The sequence below is a fragment of the Microcaecilia unicolor genome, chromosome 1, assembly GCF_901765095.1.
Source record: "Microcaecilia unicolor chromosome 1, aMicUni1.1, whole genome shotgun sequence".
NCBI lineage: Eukaryota > Metazoa > Chordata > Amphibia > Gymnophiona > Siphonopidae > Microcaecilia > Microcaecilia unicolor.
The window spans coordinates 424,830,571-424,853,992 of NC_044031.1; the positions used below are offsets into that span (position 1 = coordinate 424,830,571).

Below are 23,422 nucleotides of genomic sequence, written 5' to 3' on the forward strand. Positions count from 1 at the left end.
GATTTTCATTGTCTTCACACAAATCAGGAACCACTGCAGAGCTACAACATTTGACACTTCATCATTCTTATCGATCTTTACTTAAAAAACAAAGACGTCTCTACTGATCCAAGCTTATCAACAATTCTTCTAACCCTCTTTTCCACTTTGTGCAACCTCACAACCACTTCTGGAAATAGTCCTGTACTGACCTCCTCTGAGTTGGTTGCTCATTTTTGTTCCAAAGTTACTGCACTTAGAGCTCCATTCCTGCTCTTGTTTGCTAACACTAGCATCTCACCTGTTATGCCATCCTCACCTCCTTTCTCTATTTTTCCAACCTTTTTTTGATTTTCCCCACTGAGCTGGCTGCTATTCATCCTGTCTGGAATGTATTTAATTGTCCTTCCCTCATTTCTTTCATAAGAACTTTTTTGGCTAGCAAAAAGACTAATTGCTGTCTGTATTCCATGCCCTCCTCTTGCTCATGGCTTGTTCCCATTTCTGTCTGTTGTCAACTCTAGTCTTCCCTTAGGTATCATTCCTCCCAAATTAAACTGCCATTGTCAGACGAATCTTGAAGAATTCTAAACTTGACCATTTGTCACCAGCAAATTACAGACCAGTATCAAACCTTCCAATTCATTGCCAAAGTCTTAGAAAAGGTTTAAACATGTTGCAGCAATAGACTGGTATGGATGCAGGATGTTGGAAGATTTCAATCAGGCTTTAGGCCGGGCCATAGCATGGATACCCTTGTCACATATCTTAGTAATGAGTTTCATGCTTTCTTTGAGAGAGGGAGAGCAGCACTTGTTGTATCATTGGATCTCACAGCTGCATTTGACCTCATAGATCATAAGGTTCTAATATTCAGGCTTCAGTATGGGGACTGCCCTTAAATGATTCACCTCATTTCTTGTGGATTGCTTTTTTTTCTGTTCAGTCATCCTCATCTGTTTCTCCCATGAGAGAAACCCAATTAGTAGCAACAATTAGTAGCAACATTCCATGTTACCAGTCCCAGGGCAAGCAGTGGCTTCCCACAATGCCCATCTCAATAACAGACTATGAACTTTTCCTCCAGGAACCTTTTAAAAACCCAGATACGTTAACTGCTGTTACCACATTCTCCGGCAGTGAGTTTCAGAGCTTCACTCTTCTTTGAGTGAAAAAATATTTCCTCCTCTTTGTTTTAAAAGTATTTCCATGTAATTTTATTGAGTGTCCCCTGGTCTTTGTACTTTTTGAAACAGTGAAAAATTGATTCACTTCCACCCATTCTACACCACTCAGGAGTGGAGGAGTGGCCTAGTGGTTAGGGTGGTGGACTCTGGTCCTGGCGAAATGGGGACCTGAGTTCGATTCCCACTTCAGGCACAGGCAGCTCCTTGTGACTCTGGGCAAATCACTTAACCCTCCATTGCCCCAGGTACAAATAAATACCTGTATATGTAAGCCGCATTGAGCCTGCCATAAGTAGGAAAGCGCGGGTACAAATGTAACAAAAATAAAAATAAAAAAAATATACCTTAATCAGCCGTCTCTTTTCCAGACTGAAGAGCCCCAACCTCTTTAGCCTTTCCTCATACAGGAGGAGTTCCATTTCCTTTATCATTTTGGTTTCCCTTCTTTGAACCTTTTCTAATTCCACTATATATTTTTTGAATTACGACGACCAGAATTGAATGCAATACTGAAGGTGAAGTCGCACCATGGAGCGATACAGAGCCATAATAATAATATTGGTGTTATTTTGCATCCTTTTCCTAATAATTCCTGGCATCCTTTGTTCTTTTTTGGCTGCTGCCACACACTGGTCAGAAGATTTCAGAGTATTGTCCACAATGACACCTAGATCTTTTTCTTGAGTGCTAACTTCTAAGGTACACCCTAGCATCAGGTAACTATATAATTTGGATTAGTCTTCCCAATGTGCATCACTGTGCATTTGACAACATTACATTTCATCTGCCATTTGGATGCCCAGTCTTCCAGTTTCCTTAAGTCTTCACAATCCACATGTGATTTTACAACTTTTAATAGTTTTGTGTCATCTGCAAATTTAATCACCTCACTCGTCTTTCCATTCTCCGAGGACAAGCAGGCTGCTTGTTCTCACTATTAGGGTGACGTCCACGGCAGCCCCTTCCATCGGAGATCTTCTCTAGCAAAGACGTTTGCTAGTCCTCGCATGCGCACGCACACCGCGCATGCGCGACTGTCTTCCCGCCCGAACATGCTCGTTTTCGTCAGTCTTCTTTTTTCCGCGGCTCGGGACGGCTGTGTTTTTTCGTCGTTCTGTGCTCTGAGGAGACCCTTGCGCTTTTTGCCGTTTTCTTCCGTTCGGAAGTCTTCTTTTCTACTTAAAAGTTAATCGCTTTGGTTAAAAAAAAAAGAACCTTATTTTCCAGCTTTTTTCCCGTCAAGTTTCCTTTCGCTTTCGAAAATGGCCCTTTTGGCCACCCATACGGGTTTTTCCCTATTTTTTGGTGCCATTGCCATCATCGCGGATTTTGACTTTGCCTGCGTGATTTTTCCCCCCGTGTTATCGAAGCCTCCCAGCGGCTTCAAAAACTGCACTCAGTGCAACCGGGTTATCTCGCTCACTGATAGGCACGCTTCGTGCCTTCAGTATCTGGGGGCTGGGCACCGTCCTCAGGCCTGTAATCTCTATTTTCTGTTGAAGAAGAGAACTCAGGTGGCAAGATTGGCCCAGTGGAACGTCTTGTTCAGGGCCTCGCCTGGTGTTTCGACGGTCACAGTATCGAGGTCATTGGCCGGTGCATCGACGTCTGCGGTACCGAGGTCATCGACCGGTGCTTCAGCGTCTACGGTACCGGGATCATCGTTGGTACTGATGTCGTTGGAGGGTGCCTCTTCGTCAGGAGTGCAGGTGAGGGCTGTCCATTCCTCTGCTGGTGGCGGTGAGCCCTCGAGTAGGTCTCCGCCTGCCTCGAGAGCTCCTGTGGTACAGCCCCCCCGGGATCGACCTTCTTCGGACCCGGCCCCGAGGAAGAGACGTTTGGATTCGATGACGTCCTCGTCGGTACTGGGAGGTTCCGGTGACATGCTTCGTGCGAAGGCAAAGAAGCATTGGCACTGGTCACTTTCTCGACATGGTACTGGGAGCTTTGGGTCGCCGAGGGATTCGGCACCCACTAGGCATCGACGCCGGGAGGACCACTCACCCTCCATTCAGGAGGTGTCGATGCGCTCTACCTTGGACAGCCCAGTACCGCCTCCGCGCCCCAGACAGATTCCGAGTTCGTCGCCTGTACTGGATTCCCTGCCTTCCTCGACAGCCGCTCTAAGCGAGAGCCTCCGGGCCATCCTTCCAGGGATCCTGGAGGAGCTGTTGCGCCCTTCTCCGGTACCGGGGGTGCTTGCGCTGCCGGTGCCGTCGAGTGAGGCGACGGCTGGCCCCTTGCCTGTCGTGAGGTCTCCGATACTGGTACCGCTTGCGGTGCCTGCGTCAGCTGCCTCCCAGGCAGACTCCCCAACGACATCGATGGAGGGAACTTCATCGCCACCGATTTGGGAGTCTTCTTCTCGATGTACCCACCGTGGCCATGTGTCTACGGAGTCAAGGCGGGCATGGCTTCGGACTGAAGTTCATGAACTAGTGTCCGACACCGATGGTGAGGCCTCGTGGGAGGCAGAGGAAGACATCAGATATTTCTCAGATGAGGAGTCTGACGGTCTTCCTTCTGATCCCACTCCCTCCCCTGAAAGACAGCTTTCTCCTCTCGAGAGTCTGTCTTTCGCTGCCTTTGTCCAGGAAATGTCTACGGCCATTCCCTTCCCTGTGGTTACGGAGGATGAGCCAAGGGCTGAGATGTTTGAGCTTTTGGACAATCCTTCGCCACCTAAGGAATCGTCCACAGTACCCATGCATCATGTCTTCAAAAAGACATTACTGGCGAACTGGGCGAAGCCGCTAACTAATCCCCACATTCCCAAGAAGATTGAATCCCAGTATCGGATCCATGGGGACTCGGAGTTGATGCGGACTCGGTTGCCTCACGACTCTGGTGTGGTGGATCTGGCCCTTAAGAAGGTCAAGAGTTCTAGGGAGTATGCTTCGGCGCCCCCAGGCAAAGACTCTAGAACCTTGGATTCTTTTGGAAGGAAGGCCTACCATTCTTCAATGCTCATTGCCAAAATCCAATCTTACCAGCTCTACACGAGCATTCATATGCGGAACAATGTGCGGCAGTTGGCGGACTTGATGGACAAACTCCCTTCTGAGCAAGCCAAGCCTTTTCAGCAGGTGGTCAGGCAGCTGAAGGCGTGTCGTAAATTCCTGGCCAGGGGTGTTTACAATACTTTTGATGTCACGTCCAGGGCCGCTGCTCAAGGTGTGGTGATGCGCAGACTCTCATGGCTGCATGCCTCTAACCTGGAGAATAGGCTCCAGCAGCGGATAGCGGATGCTCCTTGCCGGGGGGGATAACATTTTTGGAGAAAAGGTCGAACAGGTGGTAGAGCAGCTCCACCAGCGGGACACCGCTTTCGACAAATTCTCCCGCTGGATGCCTTCAGCATGACTGTACACTTGTCCTTTAGATTGTAAGCTCTTTGAGCAGGGACTGTCCTTCTATGTTAAATTGTACAGCGTAACCCTAGTTGCGCTTTAGAAATGTCAAGTAGTAGTACTAGTAGTAGTACCTCCACTGGTAGACGTTTTTATGGGGGAAGGAGGACTGTTACCTATTCTTCTAATAAGCATAGGTACAATCCTCCCTCTCGCCAGCCTGCTGCCCAGGCCAAACCCCAGCGCGCTCGTTCTTGTCAACAGCGTGCGCCTCCACAGGCCCCTGCAGCTCCCCAGCAAAAGCGAGGGACGGGCTATTGACTGGCTCCAGCAGAGCATAGCCACAATCACAGTGTTCATGCCGGATGATCTACTGGCCGAGGGGGAGGTTAAAATCTTTTCACCAAAGGTGGCCTCTCATAGCCTCCAACCAGTGGGTTCTCCAAATAGTCCGGCTAGGATACTCCCTCAATTTGGTCACAAAGCCTCCAAATTGCCCACCGGGAGCTCAGTCCTTTAGCTTCCAGCACAAGCAGGTACTTGCAGAGGAACTCTCCGCCCTTCTCAGCGCCAATGCGGTCGAGCCCGTGCCACCGGGGCAAGAAGGGCTGGGATTCTATTCCAGGTACTTCCTTGTGGAAAAGAAAACAGGGGGGATGCGTCCCATCCTAGACCTAAGGACCCTGAACAAATATCTGGTCCGAGAAACGTTCAGGATGCTTTTCCTGGGCACCCTTCTTCCCATGATTCAGGAAAATGATTGGCTATGCTCTCTGGACTTAAAGGATGCTTACACGCATATTCCGATACTGCCAGCTCACAGACAGTATCTTCGATTCCGGCTGGGAACACGGCACTTTCAGTATTGTGTGGTACCCTTTGGTCTCGCCTCCGCGCCCAGGGTGTTCACAAAATGCCTGGTGGTAGTGGTGACGTCTCTACGCAGATTGGGAGTGCACGTGTTCCCCTATCTCGACGATTGGCTGGTGGAGAACACCTCCGAGGCAGGAGCTCTGCAGTCCATGCAGATGACTATTTGACTCCTGGAGCTGCTAGGGTTTGTGATAAATTATCCAAAGTCCCACCTTCTTCCAGTTCAAAAACTCGAATTCATTGGAGCTCTGCTGGATTCTCAGACAGCTCGTGCCTACCTCCTGGAAGCGAGGGCCGACAATCTTCTGTCCCTTGTTTCCTGGGTACGAGCGTCTCAGCAGATCACAGCTCGGCAGATGTTGAGATTGCTCAGCCACATGGCCTTCACAGTTCATGTGACTCCCATGGCCCGTCTTCACATGAGATCAGCTCAATGGACCCTAGCTTCCCAGTGGTACCAAGCTACTGGGGATCTAGAGGATGTAGTCCAGCTGTCCACCAGTTTTCTTCAATCCCTGCAGTGGTGGACAATTCGGTCCAATTTGACTTTGGGAAGTCCCTTCCAAATTCCTCAGTCGCAAAAAGTGCTGACGACAGATGCGTCTCCTGGGATGGGGAGCTCATGTCGATGGGCTCCACACCCAAGGCAGTTGGTCCTTCCAGGAACAAGGTCTACAGATCAATCTCCTGGAGTTAAGAGTGGTCTGGAACGCTCTAAGGGCTTTCAGGGATCGGCTGTCCCATCAAATTATTCAAATTCAGACAGACAACCAGGTTGCCATGTATTACATCTACAAGCAGGGGGGCACCGGATCTCGCCCTCTGTGTCAGGAAACCGTCCAGATGTGGCTTTGGGCTCGCAGTCATGGCATGTTTCTCCAAGCCACGTATCTGGCGGGTGTAAACAACAGTCTGGCTGACAGGTTGAGCAGGATAATGCAAACTCACAAGTGGTCGCTCAATTCCAAGGTGGTGCACGAGATCTTCCAAACGTGGGGCACCCCCTTGGTGGATCTCTTTGCTACCCGAGCCAACCACAAGGTCCCTCAGTTCTGTTCCAGACTTCAGGCCCACGGCAGGCTAGCGTCGGATGCCTTTCTCCTGGATTGGGGGGAAGGCCTCCTGTATGCTCATCCTCCCATACCTTTGGTGGGGAAGACTTTACTGAAACTCAGGCAAGACCGGGGCACGATGATTCTGATTGCTCCTTTCTGGCCGCGTCAGATCTGGTTTCCTCTCCTTCTGGAGTTGTCCTCCGAAGAACCGTGGAGATTGGAGTGTTTTCCGACCCTCATTACTCAGAACGAGGGGGTGCTTCTGCATCCCAACCTCCGGTCCCTGGCTCTCACGGCCTGGATGTTGAGAGCGTAGATTTTGCCTCCTTGGGGCTCTCTGAGGGTGTCTCCCGGGTCTTGCTTGCTTCCAGGAAAGATTCCACTAAAAAGAGTTACTTCTTTCTATGGTGGAGGTTTGCCGTCTGGTGTGACAGCAAGGCCCTAGATCCTCGCTCTTGTCCTACACAGACCCTGCTTGAGTACCTTCTGCACTTGTCTGAGTCTGGCCTTAAAACCAACTCTGTAAGAGTTCATCTTAGTGCGATTAGTGCATACCATTACCGTGTGGAAGGCAAGCCGATCTCGGGACAGCCTTTAGTTGTTCGCTTCATGAGAGGTTTGCTTTTGTCAAAGCCCCCCATCAAACCTCCTACAGTGTCATGGGATCTCAATGTCGTTCTCACCCAGCTGATGAAACCTCCTTTCGAGCCACTGAATTCCTGCCATTTGAAGTACTTGACCTGGAAGGTCATTTTCTTGGTGGCAGTTTCTTCAGCTCGCAGAGTCAGTGAGCTTCAAGCCTTGGTAGCTCATCCTCCTTATACTAAGTTTCATCATAACAGAGTAGTCCTTCGCACTCACCCTAAGTTCTTGCCGAAGGTGGTGTCGGAGTTCCATCTGAACCAGTCATTCGTCTTGCCAACATTCTTTCCTCGTCCTCATACCCGCCCTGCTGAACGCCAGCTGCACACATTGGACTGCAAGAGAGCATTGGCCTTCTATCTGGAGCGGACACAGCCCCACAGACAGTCCGCCCAATTGTTTGTTTCTTTTGATCCCAACAGAAGGGGAGTGGCTGTCGGGAAACGCACCATATCCAATTGGCTAGCAGATTGCAGTTCCTTCACTTACGCCCAGGCTGGGCTGACTCTTGAGGGTCATGTCACGGCTCATAGTGTTAGAGCCATGGCGGCGTCAGTGGCCCACTTGAAGTCGGCCACTATTGAAGAGATTTGCAAGGCTGCGACGTGGTCTTCAGTCCACACATTCACATCTCATTACTGCCAACAGCAGGATACCCGACGCGACAGTCGGTTCGGGCAGTCGGTGCTGCAGAATCTGTTCGGGGTTTAGAATCCAACTCCACCCCCCTAGGGCCCATTTTATTCTGTTCCAGGCTGCACTCTTGGTTAGTTGGATAAGTTTAGGTCAATCTCAGTTATGTCCTCGCCATTGCGAGGCCCAATTGACCATGTTTGTTGTTTTGAGTGAGCCTGGGGGCTAGGGATACCCCAGTAGTGAGAACAAGCAGCCTGCTTGTCCTCGGAGAAAGCGAAAGCTACATACCTGTAGAAGGTATTCTCCGAGGACAGCAGGCTGATTGTTCTCACTAACCCGCCCGCCTCCCCTTTGGAGTTGTGTCTTCCCTTGTCTTTGTCTTGCTATTTACTGGACTGACGAACATGAGCGCGTTCGGGCAGGAAGATGGTTGCGCATGCATGGTGTGCGTGCACACGCGAGGACTAGCAAACGTCTTTGCTAGAGAAGATCTCTGATGGAAGGGGCTGCCGCGGACGTCACCCCAGTAGTGAGAACAATCAGCCTGCTGTCCTTGGAGAATACCTTCTACAGGTATGTACCTTTCGCTTTTTCCAGACACAGGCAAACTTTGAAAGAGGAGATTTGATGATTAAGAAACAGATTTCCCAGAAATTTAAGGTGGAAATTCTATAAATTGGCACCGTAAAGTAGGCACCACAAAAAAGCCGCACTTAGTGCCAGTTCTATAATGGCACTTAGGTGCACCTAAACCATTATAGAAGACAGGCCTAAGGTGGCATTGGTGCACCAAAATTTAGGCATGGCCACTTATGTCAGCTCATGGTAGGCATAAACGGGAATACCTTAATCTGCCATGCCACATGTGCAACTCATGTTATTCTGTAAGTTGCTTTCATTGGTAGGTGAAATGCCCATGGCGCACTCATGCTCCACCCATGTTAACGCCCTCATGCAGATGCACACTCAGACATTTAAGTGCACTTTTTATAGAATAGTGCCTAACATGTGTAACTACCAATTATTGGTGTGTAAGTGCTTCTATTATATAAATATGTACACATTATTGCTGCCTGAATTTAGGTGCATCTTATAGACTTGCCCTTTTAGTACAGCACTGGTTAGTCTGTATGGGCATAAAAAAGTTGTAGATCATATGCATATAGCCTATAGCTAACATTTTAACAGTTTAGTAGTTTACAGTTGGTAAACATATACAGTATATGTTAAAATTGAAGATAAGGCAGAACCCTGTGGAATTTCTAATGATATATCTATCTAGGTAGAGCAATCTGAATCTTGCTATACTCTAAATTCTCTATATGGTAAAAAGATCTAAACCAACCAAGGATGCTACCTGTAATGTCAAAATGTCAATCTTTCCAGTAAAATGTCATGATTAATTGTATTAAAATTTACAGTTAAAATCTAATGTAATCATAAGGCACTCAGTTCCATGATAAAATTCTGCCCTGATGATATCGGTCTTTGATACAAACAGCGTCTCGGTGTGTCCTGGGCAAACATTGAATTGTTTTCGAGAAGATGGTATATACAGTGCACTCCATTTAAGTGCACGTCGGATAAGCGCATGCTCTGTTTAACAGCATGCCGTACTTGGTCCCATTTTTGATGCCATCAATTTCTATGGCGACAAACTTCGGTTTAGCGCACCACTGATAAGTGCAAGATTCGCTTATATGCATGGTTTAAGACTGCTCCTCTGCAGGAAAGACTCCGCATAAGCGTGCGCACAGAACATGGAAGCCGATTGGCACGTGACAACCAACGAGATTTCAAATTTACCGCCCCTTTAACTGCCACAGGCAGAATAAGTGAAAGAATGTTGTTAGAGTGTACACTGGGGTTGTCGTTGTCGCACAACTGTAAGGCTTTAACACTGGCTGAAAGAATAGAAGTTCTTAAAAAATTAGAAAACAAGCAAAGTCAAGCATCTATTGTTTTATTTGGTTCACTTGTATCCCACATTTTCCCAGCTTATGTTAAATAATATGGTGTCAATCCTATTCAAATTTCACGTATCTTGAAGCAGAAAGACCAGCTTTTGGAAGACTGGCAAAACAATACAAATCCACACCGGAAACGAAAATGGGCGGGAAAAGCTGAGGAGGTAGAAGATGCTCTTCTTCTGTGGTTTTCTCAAGTCAGGCGCAGACAGTTTCCTGTCAGTGGTCCACTGCTTATGGAGAAAGTTAATCAGCTAGCTTGAAAGTCTTGGACTAATTGAATTCAGAGCTGCTGTTGGATGGTTGGAAAGATGGAGGGAGAGGAACAACATAAAATTCAAGAAACAGCATGGTGAAAAACAAGACGCTGATGACTTTGGTGCTGAAAATTGGGTTGTTTCAGTTCTTCCTACCATCTTGAACGAGTTTTGCACCTCGTGACATTTTCAGTGCTGACGAAAACGGTCTCTACTGGCGAGCGATTCCTGATGGAACACTTGCTTTCAAACAAGCCGAAACTACAGGAAGTAAAACGTCGAAGGATCGACTGACGATCCTCTTTTGCTGCAATATGGATGGGAGTGAGAAGTTGCTTCAAGAATGTTAAGTGACTTCCTGTGTCATATGAGGCTAACGCAAATTCATGGATGACTGGGGAAATTTGGAAGCAGTGGCTAAAGAAGTTAGACACTAGAATGCTGGCACAAAAGCGTCAGATTTTGTTGCTTTGTGATAATTGTGCTGCGCACAGTGATGATGTCAGGCTGTCTAACGTCAAGGTGGTCTTCCTGCCACCAAACACTACCTCTCTGATCCAACCTATGGATCAGGGCATAATAGCCAATTTCAAACAACATTATCGTGCTCTTGTGCTATGTCGTCTGATGAGCATTATGGATGACCAGACTGGCAAGGATAAACGTGCTGTTGAACTGGCTCGTAATCTATCACTGTTGGATTCCCTACATGTGCAGAAAGAAGCCTGGAATTATGTTACACAGGCAACCATTGTGAACTGCTACAAGCGGGCAAGCTTTGTTAGGGATGTGGAGAGGGATGAAACAGATGCAGCTGTTGCAAAATGCGTCAGATGAACAGGCTATTGACATCCCAGCCTGTGTTACTGAAGAGGAGTTTTCGTCACTTTGTAGCTGTTGATTATGATCTACAAACAGCTGACGACAGCACTGATGTCGAGATATGTGCCTACACGTAGGCAACGGCTGATGATGAAACAGATGATGAAATGAGCAGCGAGGCACATGCTGACAAAATTCAACAACCTCCTATCACTTTTGCAAGAGCGCTGGAGAGTCTCAACACTGTGCGGGCCTATCTGGAGGCCACTGGATGTCAGTGCTATGACAGTTTTTACCATCTGGCAGATGTCTATGGAACTTACAGACACAAGAGTGTACAGAGGACTATGACTGATTACTTCAAGTAAGCCTAACGTTAGTTAATGGAGGCTGTATACTGTACGTATAATAAACATGTACTGTACATATGTTTATCAGATGTCAAGCTTCTTTGTGTCACAACGGTTAATTGCATGCTCCGGTTAACTGCATGTATTTCTTTGGTCCCAGACCCTTGCACTTAAGCAGACTGCACTGTATTTTATAAATAAATAAGGAAACATACAGTTTAAGCAGGGCTTCTTAAATGTTTAGTCTCAACTGTACATATATAATAAATGCACTTTATTTGTAATCTCCCTAGGTGTGTATCTAGAGATCTAATTTTAAATTACATTTCTATTTTTCTTCACAGTTGCTGTGATTGGCTTGTAAATCTTTGCCGAAGAAAGAAAGAGCTTAAAGCACGCACAGTGTGGTTGGGATATCCAGAGAAGTGTGAAGAAACATATCCACGGAATGCTATAAAGAATCAAAAATACAATGTCTTCACATTTATTCCTGGTGTAAGCAGTTTTTATGTATGGTAATTTATTTTGTTTCACTTTTTATGGAAAAAGAGAATACTTGTCAAAAAGTGCTTTTATTCTAGATAGTTTGCATCTTTCGCTAGTACACAAGACTTTAAAAAGTTTTGTAGTTAAAAAAAGTTATTTTACAAACTGTTTCAAAATTTTTTGTTATAAGATTACATTGTTCTGTACACCTTGAAGAGTTATGCAATTATGCACCTTCAGAATTTTACACATTTAATGAACCATCAAATAATTTTCCAAAGCCAGCAGAAGGGAGAGCCTGGACAGCTGTCCACTGATTGAACAGGAGCTATCTTCCTGCACCATGGGTCCCTTAAATCATGAACTAAGCAGTGCCCACTCTGAAAAAGCCATGTGATGCAGAAAGATGACTGTGCTGGGAGTGAGTATGCTGGCATGGGTAAATGGGAGGGACAGGAGAACTGTAGAAGAGGAGCAGGGGGATAGTTTGGCAGGAGAGATTGTGGGAGGGAGAAACAGGTGGGGAAAGGGTTTATTGGAGGAGGCCGAGGTAAAGAGACCATGCCAGGTGAGGAGGGTGAACTGAGGGGCAGAGTGTTGGGGGAGGGCTGAACTGGGAGAGGGAGAGAAATAATGTTGATAGAGGATGAGAGGAGAAGAGCATACACAGGGGATAGGCAACAAGGTTTTAAAATACACATGCAAATGTTATACAAAAAAATCACTATCCAGCTAGACCAGTCCGTACTTATGGGTTGTGCCTTGCTGAGAAAAGCAAACTTTCACAGTGCTCATGTACTGTAAAGAAGAGTGGTGCGGCTGGATGTCTTTTAGTATTTTCGATCTCCAGTTGATGATGAAACGTGATGGGTTCTTGTGGCTCAATCAGGTTTTGAGAGTTAGACTGTATTTTTGCTTGGTTGGTGGAGGGTAGTGTGAGGATTCAGCATGGGGCAGGAGCCTGGTGAAGACCTTTATTTCTCCTCAGGCTTTTACCTTCTGTGGTGGGCTGGTTGGGTACTTGGCCATGAAGGTGGAGTCCTTCAGCATCATTTGTACATCTCTTCTCAGGAGGGAAAATCTCATGGACCAGGTAGGATGCATTTTTGCTGTCTCATTGGTGGGAGTTGATTTTGTTAAAAAAAAGAACAAAAACAAAACAACAGCAACAACAAAAAAACAAACAAATGCACAAACATACTGACTAATTTGCTGCTCAGCTGCTGGTGAGACGTTGCTGTGAGAGTTGAGGCAGCACTAGAGGAAGGGCAAGCCCTGAGCAAGAGGGAGACCAGGAGTCACAGTGGATACTGGGTCTGTAGTCAGAGTTCCTCATTCAGCTCATTTTGTCCATTGTTTGATAGGGACTGCGCCGATTTTTCATTTTTGGGATGGAAACTGAAAGCTTATTCTGCAATTGTGATTGATTGGATTGGATTTCCCACTGGTTGCTGAAATTGTCAGAACATCGGCCATCTTGAAGCAGCCATGTGAAAAAGTGTGTGTGTGTGGGGGGGTTGCCAGTTTCAGTAGGGGGTATTCCAGCAGTCGAGAGTCCTCCTTCCTTGGTGGTGGAGGGGGAGCTGTGGAACCTTTAGGGCATGTTAGCCTGAGGGAACTTGAAGGCTTAGGAACTATTTTCTCACTGGACTTTGTCAAGGTTCTGTTTCTGGCCTTCTCTAAAGGGGCCTGGTTCTGTTTCCTCTACAGCCTTAGTAATCCCTACTCATGGAGTGTCTGTTTGACATCTGCCCAGGGGTTAGTGTTTCTAACCAAGGAGAGGCCTGAGAAGATGTGGTGTTTGTCCAAATTAATTCTAGTGAAATTGCAACCAATGACTTGTATTACATCCAGGTTTTGAGGCAGATGGCAATAGATTTAGTCCCTTGGGCCAGAGCTCACATGCATCCATTGCAGACCTTGCCGTTGACTCAGTTGTCTCTCCCATTTCAGGATTATGCACAGTGACTCCTGCTCCCATTGTGGGCCTGCAGGTGTCTGCAGTGGTGACTGAGATGAGGAATAGACTTGGTACTCCCCATCTGGATTATGGTTATGGATGCTAGCCTGCTCTGCTGGGGGGGGGGGTGAGGGGGCACTCATCTGGGACAAGTGGTCTAGGGTTGATGAAACAGCATCACTCGGAAGAAGGAAAGGTGAGTAGTGGAGTGCCTCAAGGATTGGTGCTGGGGTTAATTCTGTTCAATATATTTGTGAGTAACACTGCCAAAGGGTTAAAAGGTAAAGTTTGCCTTTTTGTTGATGATGCCAAGATTTGTAATAGAGTGGACACCTCGGAGGGATTGGAAAACATGAAAAAGGATCTATAAAAGTTGAATGGTTAAAGAACTGCAGTGTGATGTGTTTGGGGAGTAGAAATCCAATGGAGCCTTATGTCCTAGGAGGTGAGAGGCTGATATGCACAGACAGGAAGAGGGACTTTGGGCTGATGATGTCCAAGGATCTTAAAGTAACAAACCAGCATGTCAAGGTGATGGCTGTAGCCAGAAGGATGCTAGGCTGCATGGAGAGAGGCATAACCAGCAGAAGAAAGTAGGTGTTGATGCCCTTGTACATGTTGTTGATGAGGGCTCACCTGGAGTATGCCATACTTTGTATTATTTGAATATTTTTACTGCTCTGATTGTGTTTTGCTTATGTTTGATTTATTCTTACCGTACACTGCCTTCAGTGAATTCCTTCAAAAAGGTGGTAAGTAAATCAATAAATCATGACCCCAGTTACTAGTCAGGCATGGAACCGTAAGTTCAGCTGTCTATTTAGGACCAAGTCAGCAGAGTGTGGGTGTGAGCAGTGCTGGGTTGGATCCTTTAGGTGGGTGCTAGGCGTTTCGTGACACAAGTGTTCTTGCATGGCACCGCAGTTCAGAATTAGTGTAAATTTCTGAGTAGACATGACCCTTCCAGCATGCAACTGTCTCCTCAATCCCTTGAGAATGGATGCAAAAAAAAGCTCTCCCATTTTTTTTGTTGAGAGCTTACTCTTTAGTGTTTTTTTTTTACCTTATTTTTTGTGAAGCATGGCAGAGACCGAGTAGGTGTTTTGGCCATGGCATCAATGTGGCCGGACTTTGCCACATAGGAGAGGCGAATCATCTGTTTAGGCTCAGATCATGACAAATATGAAGACATGCACTGCAAAAGAATATCTCCATGAATCTGAAACATCACTTTGGTTGCTTATGTGGCCCTTATAAGGCAGAAAGAGTGGCTTCTGCTTGCACAGAAAGAAGCAAACAGTTTCTGCCCAGAGAATAGCCTCTATGCATTCAAGTAGTTCCTCCCTTGTTTAGTGCCTTTAAAAGTTCGGCTTTGAGGAGTCTTGTTTGAGATGTCTTGATCTAAAGTCTTTTACCCAGTCCCATAAGTCTGATCATATGGAAATTACCAAGTCACACTGTACAGCAGTGGACAAACATTTGTGAAAAAGCATTCAACTAAAGTCATTCTTTGATAAATCATTTCCCTTTCTTTCAGTGAAACTTTAGAATTCTTTGCCATATTTGGTGCGCTTAAATGCTGATTACTTGTTCTTTCAGAAAGTCTTAACATTTTAATTTTTTTTACTGAATCTTTTAACTGGTGATTATTTTAACTGTAATTCTTGAAGTTATGTTTTAGCTCTTGCTTTGTTACCCATATTTAACTTAGAGATTAGGTGGGATATAAGTGCACATATAACATAGCATAACATAACAAACAGTGTTATATCAGTGCAGATTACAACTGGAGCACTACATCTAAGTGCAAGCAGACACAAAACAGAACAATGAATGGGTAATAGCAGCATGAAACTACCTCCCCCCCCCCCCACCACCAATAACAAACAAATTAAATAACATATTCCACAAGCTTTAGGGAACATTGTTCCACCCCGTGATATATTTCTGGTGTAACATCACAGCCTACATTATTCGTTAGATGAGTAAGCACAGCCCAGTATAGGAGACTATATTCATTCGGGGATAGCTAGCTCTTTTCTTATATGACAATAGGCTCAGCATTAGTATTACATTAGGCTTCACCAAAGAGAGAGAGATGATAACCAAAACAGGCTACCCTGCTCAACCCCATCAGTCTTCCTTTTTTTTTAAACTGACCTCTCTGCACACTACCAGTTCATTTTCAAGCCTGCACCTTGCCCTACATTTTGGAAGTTAAACATGTTTTTTTTATTTTTTTTTGGGGGGGGTGGGGGGAAGGGAAGGGGATTGACAAAGCATAACAGGGGGTGCCTGGGTTCTCAGCGTTGTCAAGTTTGGATGTCACCTCAGGTTCTTGGTCATTTTTTACCTAAAAGATAACTTTCTTGGTTTCACTTATCTCAGACCCCTATCCTCTGCAAATACTAAACATTCTCGTGGTACCAGTGTTACAGGCTCCTGTTCCTCCTGTAGTGCTTGTGGCTGTGGTGGTGGGTGCTGCAGCTCTGGCTCCCAGTTTTTTCAGCAGATAGGGCCTGGGAATCCCTGCCAACTATGGTATAGTTTCATAACAGTGCAGTTTGGTTGTGGGGCTTGAACCAAAAGTGGAAGAGTCCAGGCCCTTAAGGGATTGAAATGGATGTTTCATGTCTGCTTCATTGGTTCATACCAGACTGAAATAAACATGATCTTAGGAGACTAGGGTGAGGGGGTTTACACTAGAGACATTAAATAGAATTTTATATACAAGAGCAAACATTTTGGTGGTAAATATGTTCAAGAATAGGGGGTCTTGATATTAGCCTGGGGTGAGGACAGAGTTGACCATTATGTAAGGAGATATTCCTTCATAAAAATTAGTGATGGATACGTACCATCTAGCCAAAATGGAATCTGAATTAAAAAAAATATATATTGCCATGAGACTGGCGCAAGGTTCTTCCCAGAAAAAACTGAAGTTAGAGTTGAAGATCAAGCATTGTCTGTTCTATTGATTTCCTAACCGTTTTCTCATAGATTCAGAACAGAATAAAAGCCTTAGTAAATTAGGTCATTAAGACTTCCCTCACTTTATACGTATCTGTCTCTTTTTCTTTATTTAAAAGTAAAGTAAAATTCTTAATTTCAAGCTCTTAGATGCAGTCTGATTTGATTGGGAGATTTGGAGTTTTGTTTGTTCTGTCTTTTCACAACTACAAAAATAAAACTTTTTTTTTGTAGCTTAACTGGTCGTCCTTCTTGGGCTTTTAACTTCATTAGAATAGCCCTCTAGGGGGGCATGGTGCCATGAGCCCTTTATTTGTAATTACCTGGAGGCTTAATCCTCTATTTTTATAACCGCTTTTACACAGTGACAGTCCTTATCAGGGACCAAGAGACTGTGGTTCCCTTCAGAACCCAGTATGTGTTCACCTTGAATCTGTTCAGTAGGTATCACCATTGAACAATGACTGGAATACCTTCCTCCACAAGGGTCTGTTGATGTTCCCTCCCAACAGCTTCCCAAGTTCCAAATAGTCCAGGGAATTGAACCCATGTCTATGAGGCAGCATGAAGCATTACTGTTGAGCACAAGTAAATATTCTTTATGCAAACATATGCTTAAAATGCCTTTTAGTGCTAGAGACTTTATTGCAGTGAAATGTTGTGCTTGCTTCGATGCTGTAATGTTTATGTCCTTTAAATTTTAATTTAAATAATCATGCTGACTTTATATTGAGCATTGATTCCCCCCACCTCATTTGTCCAATAGTTGGCAAAAGCTGGACATCTAATATGCCTCTTTATTAAAACACACACAAACTAATGGCACCATAATTAAAAGACTGATCTTTTGTCAGGGCAATAAAATGTCAACTGTCTTTCAGGCAGATAAATATTCTCATCTTTATTGAACGAAGCTACTGTTTTCTCCCTTAGTTTAAATTATTAAATACACACAGATTGGTTAAGCAGCATACATTTTCCTAAAGGTCACAAAGTTCATTAAGTATACAGTAAGAAATTGATTGTTTTGATTAAAAATGTGTAGTACAGTTTACTAAGATTAGTGTAAATTCATGGCATCTGCACACACTAGCCATCTTTTCTAAATATTTGAATGCCTATATCTTGCTGCCAGGTTCATGGTTAAAAAAAATGCTTCCATATAGTATTTATTTGGATTTCTTTATTGCCTTTTTGAAGAAATTCACCCAAGGTGGCACACAGCAAGAGTAAGCCGAACATAGGCAATAGACAATTACGGCAGTACACATATTCAAATACACTTTATGGGATAATATGCTACTTACAAAGTCAACAAAATACACATTAAAACATCTTAATAGTATACGGTATAAGTGGAGCTGGATCATATAGACAGATAAAATAGTGTAACAGGAGTTAGACAAAATAAGGTGCTGCCAAATCATTTCTTAGTAAGATGTCTGAAAAATAGGGATGTAATATAGAGAATGTGACTGACTCTGCATTGTATAACACTCCAAGTTCATATACTGAGTAGTTGCATTCACCTTGTTCAATTAATTTCACTTTTATGTTTTTGATCTACAATGAATATGTTGCCCAAATAGTAATTGTAGTTTGTGTATACCGATGGTTGGACTTGATGTAACTTGATTCATTATGTAAATTGCTCTGGATCCCTGGAGAAGATCAGTATAGAAATATTCCTCAGGACAAATATGAGCCACTCAGATTTTCAGGATGTCCACAGTGAATATTGATGCGATTAGATATTCATACAATATAGATCATTGATTAATGTGGTATATAAGAAATGTGTTTCAAGCACTTTACATTAGATTAAGCAAACTTGAAATGGCTACTCAAAAATATAAAAGTACAGGCAGCAATCTATCAACAAGATTTCAAGTGTTTTATATCAGTTGGTGAGAGGTTGTACATATGCACGATACAGAGATCTCCTAGCTCAATGTGTTTAATCTGTGGAGGCTAGAGTGGCAGACAGAGAAGAATATGGAGGAGACATTCAGGGACATAGAACAGTCTCACTTCCAACAGCCCCAGGACACCTGGAAGTAGAGCAGCACTTCAGTTGGGCAGGGAGAGATCTTGTAGTTAGGACCTGCCCTTCAGACTATGAAATATTTTCTGGCACAGAGGATGTGTCTTAGGGGGCAGATTTTCATTGTAGTTGGTGATTTGATTATTAGGAAGGAATTAATTTATTTAACATTTAGCTCATGCCTTTTTCCAAGGCGAGTTATATTAGCAGGCTCACAATCTAAGTTTTTACCTGAGGTAATGGAAGGTTAAATGACTTGTCCAAGGTCACAAGGAGCCACAGTGAGATTTAAACCAGGCTCCCCTGGTTCTCAGCCCCACTAAGGAGGAGAGCTATATATGGTGCCTAAAAACAATTGGCGCTGAAATCAGTGCTGATTAAGTGTATTCTATAATTGGCACTTAGATTTAGGCACCAATTATAGAATATGCTTAGTTGATATATCAGCACGCATCTATTTACGCCATTGACAACCTGGTGTAAATCTCAGCGCTTAGATTGAGGCACACTGGGCCATATTCTATAACTAGGCACCTAAATTTTGGAATACCCATGAAACGCCCATTTCCCCGCCCATACCCCATTTTGCCTCTGCGCGTTAGAAATTTAATGCACATCATTACAGAATATGCTTAGCGAGTTGTATGCCTAAATTCTAATCAGTGCCAATTAGTGCTCATTATTAAGTGCTGTTATCAGCTCATTAGCTTGTTATGCCAATTAATTTATAAATGGTGTTATAGAATCCATGCCAATTTTGGCGCCTAAATGTAAGTGAACAATATAGAATCTGGGGGTAAGTAGCTACTCCACTTCATGTAGATAGGTGGCAGGTAGACAGGAGAGTCACTTAGTAATGTGCCTGCTTGGTGCAAAGGTGATTTCACTTATATATTCAATTTAGCAGATGTTATTATAAAATATAGTTAGTAACTTAGAATCATGACATCAAAATTCATACAGTATTTTAATATAATTTTAAAAATAATATATAATACCTAAATAGATGTCTAGATAGCGCTGGAGATGATCCAATTGTTTTGCTACACATGGGTACACATTACATAGAAAGGTACAGGAAGAAGGTCCTGGAAGCCAAATTTAAGCTTCTAGGTAGAAAGCTGAAATCCAGAACCTTCAGTGTAGCCTTCTCAAGAATGTTTTCTATTCTATGTACAGAATCCCAGAGGCAGACAGAGTTCTGAAGTCTTGGTGCATGGATGAGACAGTGATGCAGGAAGGAGAGCTTTAGATATGTTGGGAATTGGACAAAAAATTTTAGGCTTATTCCAAAAGAATGTCTTCCATTTAACCAGGACAGAAAGAGATTGTTGGTACTAACATTAAAAAACAAAGGCAACAACTTCTAAAATAAATCTTAGAGGAGAGCTAACAGTTGCACAGGAGAGCATTATTTGGAGTGAAGTATCTTCCAAAGATACAGGTAGAAAACTAAGGATAGAATATCCCAACAGAGAGGTTGTACTAAAGGCTGAAGTGGCTGAGGTACAAGTAAAAGTTTAAACAATTTTTATTGAACAAGAAGTGCAGAATATTCCAAACAGCAAGCTGCAAACAGTTCAACAATAACTTATATAATTCCTCTTCCTTCATCCCCAACAGAAAACCTATATTTTCTCTCCTCAAAAAAATCTCTCTCAATTCAACCCCAACTGCCCCCCTATCTCCCCCTCTTATAGTTGAATAATTTTTAGTGATGACAAAGCATAAAATCACAGCTTTGACAAATGCTGCATAACGAGTAAAGTGAACCTTCAGACTTCTACCTCACTTCCCAATAAAGTGCAGCAGTAAACTGGAGTGAACCTGTACTCTTATGGTTCCCTTCAATATGCAGGATCAAAATGAAGTCCCTCCTCCTCTCCTCTATCAAATCCCCACCCCACCCCTCTCCCACCCCAGCTTAAGCTTAGATGCATTTAAATAAAGAACAAAGAGAAATGATTCAAAATAAACCCTTTGTAGTCAAATAGAAAACATTCTTTAAAATGTAGTCGAATGTCCAAAGTCTAAAATAAATAAAAAATTGGAGAATTAAAATGAATGTAGACATAATAGGGAACACAGAGACCTGATGGAAGGAGGATGGTCAGTAGGACATGGTAATCCTAAGATACCAATTATATCATATTCACTAAGATTTCTTTCAGTTCCTTCGCACCATCACTCTTGAAAACCATTTCCAGTACATGCAGATCTCTTACATCTTCTGTAAAGACAAGCAAAGAATTCATTCAGTTTCTCCGCTTTGGCCTTGTTCTCCCTGAGCAACATCTTGAAAAAGAACATTTTCAAAACAAAAAGATAAACACTTCATTTTCTAAAATTGTTATATTCTCCACTTGAATTTTAGACATTTTGAGCAAAATGTCCAAAGTCTGATTTAAACATCATATTGAAAATACCCCTCTTAGTGTATTCATCTCACAGATGATATAGAAAATGCATGAAAGCCTGAGGGAAAACCTCAACACAACCAAATGTCTTCACAAATAGGTGTGCTTTTAGTTATTTTCTAAACTGAATAATAGAAGCAATTTTACGTTGCTTAGTTGGTAGTGTGTTCCATAACATAGCACCCTCAACATAAAAAATAGAGAAACGATATTCGTTTTATGTGATGGAAAAGAGGGTACATCAAAATTTATCTGCAGTTCGTAAGGCATGTTCAGGGTGATAAATCTTTAATGAATTCACAATGGTCAGTGGTGTCTCATCATTCAGTGCTTTATGAATCAAGGTTAATTCTTTAAATTTTACTCTCCACTGGATTGGCGGCCAGTGCAACCATTTTAATATTGGAGAGACGGGTGAATTGAGGTGCATTGGCTAAGAGATGTGTGGAAGCATTCTGCTTGATCTTAAGTGTATGTAATCTACATGCAAGTAGTCCTAGGTACAATGCAAGATAATAGTCTAATAGAGGGGAGGTCAAACATTAAAATACTGATCTGAAATTTGATTGTGAGAGCAAATCTTTAAGTCTTCTAATCAACTTGAAATTGAAAGATACTTTCTGAATAGTATTTCTAAGTTGAAAGTGATAAGGATGAATCATGCAGAATACTCAGGTACTTTATGCTAGAAACAATTGGGATCCAAATTGTCAGCAAGTAAGGTCTCAGGAACAATTGAAGCAGATACTTTCCCCAGAGAGGAATAAAATCTGTGACTTAGATACATTTAACTTGAATCAATTTGTAGTCATCCAGGCTTTTATTGCTTGAAAACATATCATCTGAAATTGTATAGCTTTGTCTATTTATCCAGTAATTGGAAAATAAATTGTAAATCGTCTGCATAAAGACTAAACTATACATCTAAACAAGAAAGAATTTGACAAACAGGACTCATGTAGATATTGAATAAAATGGTGGACAAGGCAGACCCTTGTGGTACTTTAATAATTTTTTCCTATCTGAACTTGAAAACTTCTATGTGACAAAGACATAAACCAGGCAAGGAATTAGCTTAATTCCAGTGCTTTTAAACTTGCAATTTGTATCTCATGGTGGACAGGATCAAAAGCTGCACAAATATCCAATGCAACCATGAAATACTCCTTGCCTCTATCAAATCCTGCTTGGGTTGATAGCCAAACTGAAACATATTTAACAAATTATTTGCATAAAGTCCTGTAGTTAAAACCGTTTTTTTCAATAATTTTTAGAAAGAAACATTAATGAAGAACTAGGATGATAATTTCCCTAATAGTTTACATCCAAGTTGTCATTCTATGCAGCAAGTCTGATCAAGAATGAGCTAAGTAGCTTAACATTTGTTTTGCACGCTGTTGTGATTTTGGTGAACAGAATGTTCATAAGAACAAGAATTTTGCAGAAAGAAAATGCTTAAAAAAGTATATCTGTGGAGGTTTTTTTGGACAGATGATGATTGATGAACCTGGTGAGTGCTATGAAGATGGGAAGCAGCATAGTCTGCCCGAGCACCAGGGGAAATTGAGTTTTTTTCCCTCCATTTTATATTGAAGGTAGTTTCCTCAGCACCATCACTTCTTGTTTAGCCTGTCTGATAACCAAGGAATGCTATTGGAGCTCTTGTCATTAAGTAACATTTTAGGAGCCAGGGTGTCTAAGCTTCTAGACAAAGATTCAGTCCAAAATTCGGTGACTTTATAGAGAGATCATCAAGTTCACTTAAGAGTGGACACCACAGGTATTTCACCTGGACAGAATCAATTTTACCACAAGTTTCCCAAACATGTGGAAGAAATTGCCAAAGATATTAAATAGTGATCTGACCATGGAATGGCCTCACATAAGTATTGCCATACTGGGACAGACCAAAGGTCCATCAAGCCCAGCATCCTGTTTACAACAGTGGCCAGTGCAGGTCACAAATATCTGGCAAGATCCCAAAAACGTACAAAACATTTTATTCTGCTTGTCCCAGAAATAAGCAGTGGAGTTTCCCCAAGTCCACTTTAATAATGGTCTATGGACTTTTCCTTTAGGAAGCCGTCCAAACCTTTTTAAAACCCTGCTAAGCTAACTGTCTTTACCACATTATCTGGCAATGAATTCCAGAGTTTAATTATACATTGAGTAAAGAAAAATTTTCTCAGATTAATTTTAAATTTACTACTTTGTAGCTTCATCGAATGTCTCCTAGTCCTAGTATTTTTGGAAAGAGTAAACAGGCACTTCACGTCTACCCTTTCCACTCCACTCATTATTTTATAGACCTCTATTATATCTCCCCTCACCCGTCTTTTCTGTAAGCTGAAGAGCCCTAGCCGCTTTAGCCTTTCTCTGCACCTTTTCTAATTCCACTATATCTTTTTTGAGATGCGGTGACCAGAA

At 43.2% G+C, this 23,422-nt stretch overlaps 1 protein-coding gene across 1 annotated transcript in view; it reads left to right on the forward strand.

Annotated features, from left to right (window-relative positions):
- Positions 1-23,422, forward strand: part of ATP9B (ATPase phospholipid transporting 9B (putative)) — a 706,895-nt gene that overhangs the window by 86,050 nt on the left and 597,423 nt on the right. Inside the window, 1 exon segment of the mRNA XM_030211876.1 lies at positions 11,463-11,613. Coding sequence (XP_030067736.1) covers positions 11,463-11,613 — 151 coding nt within the window.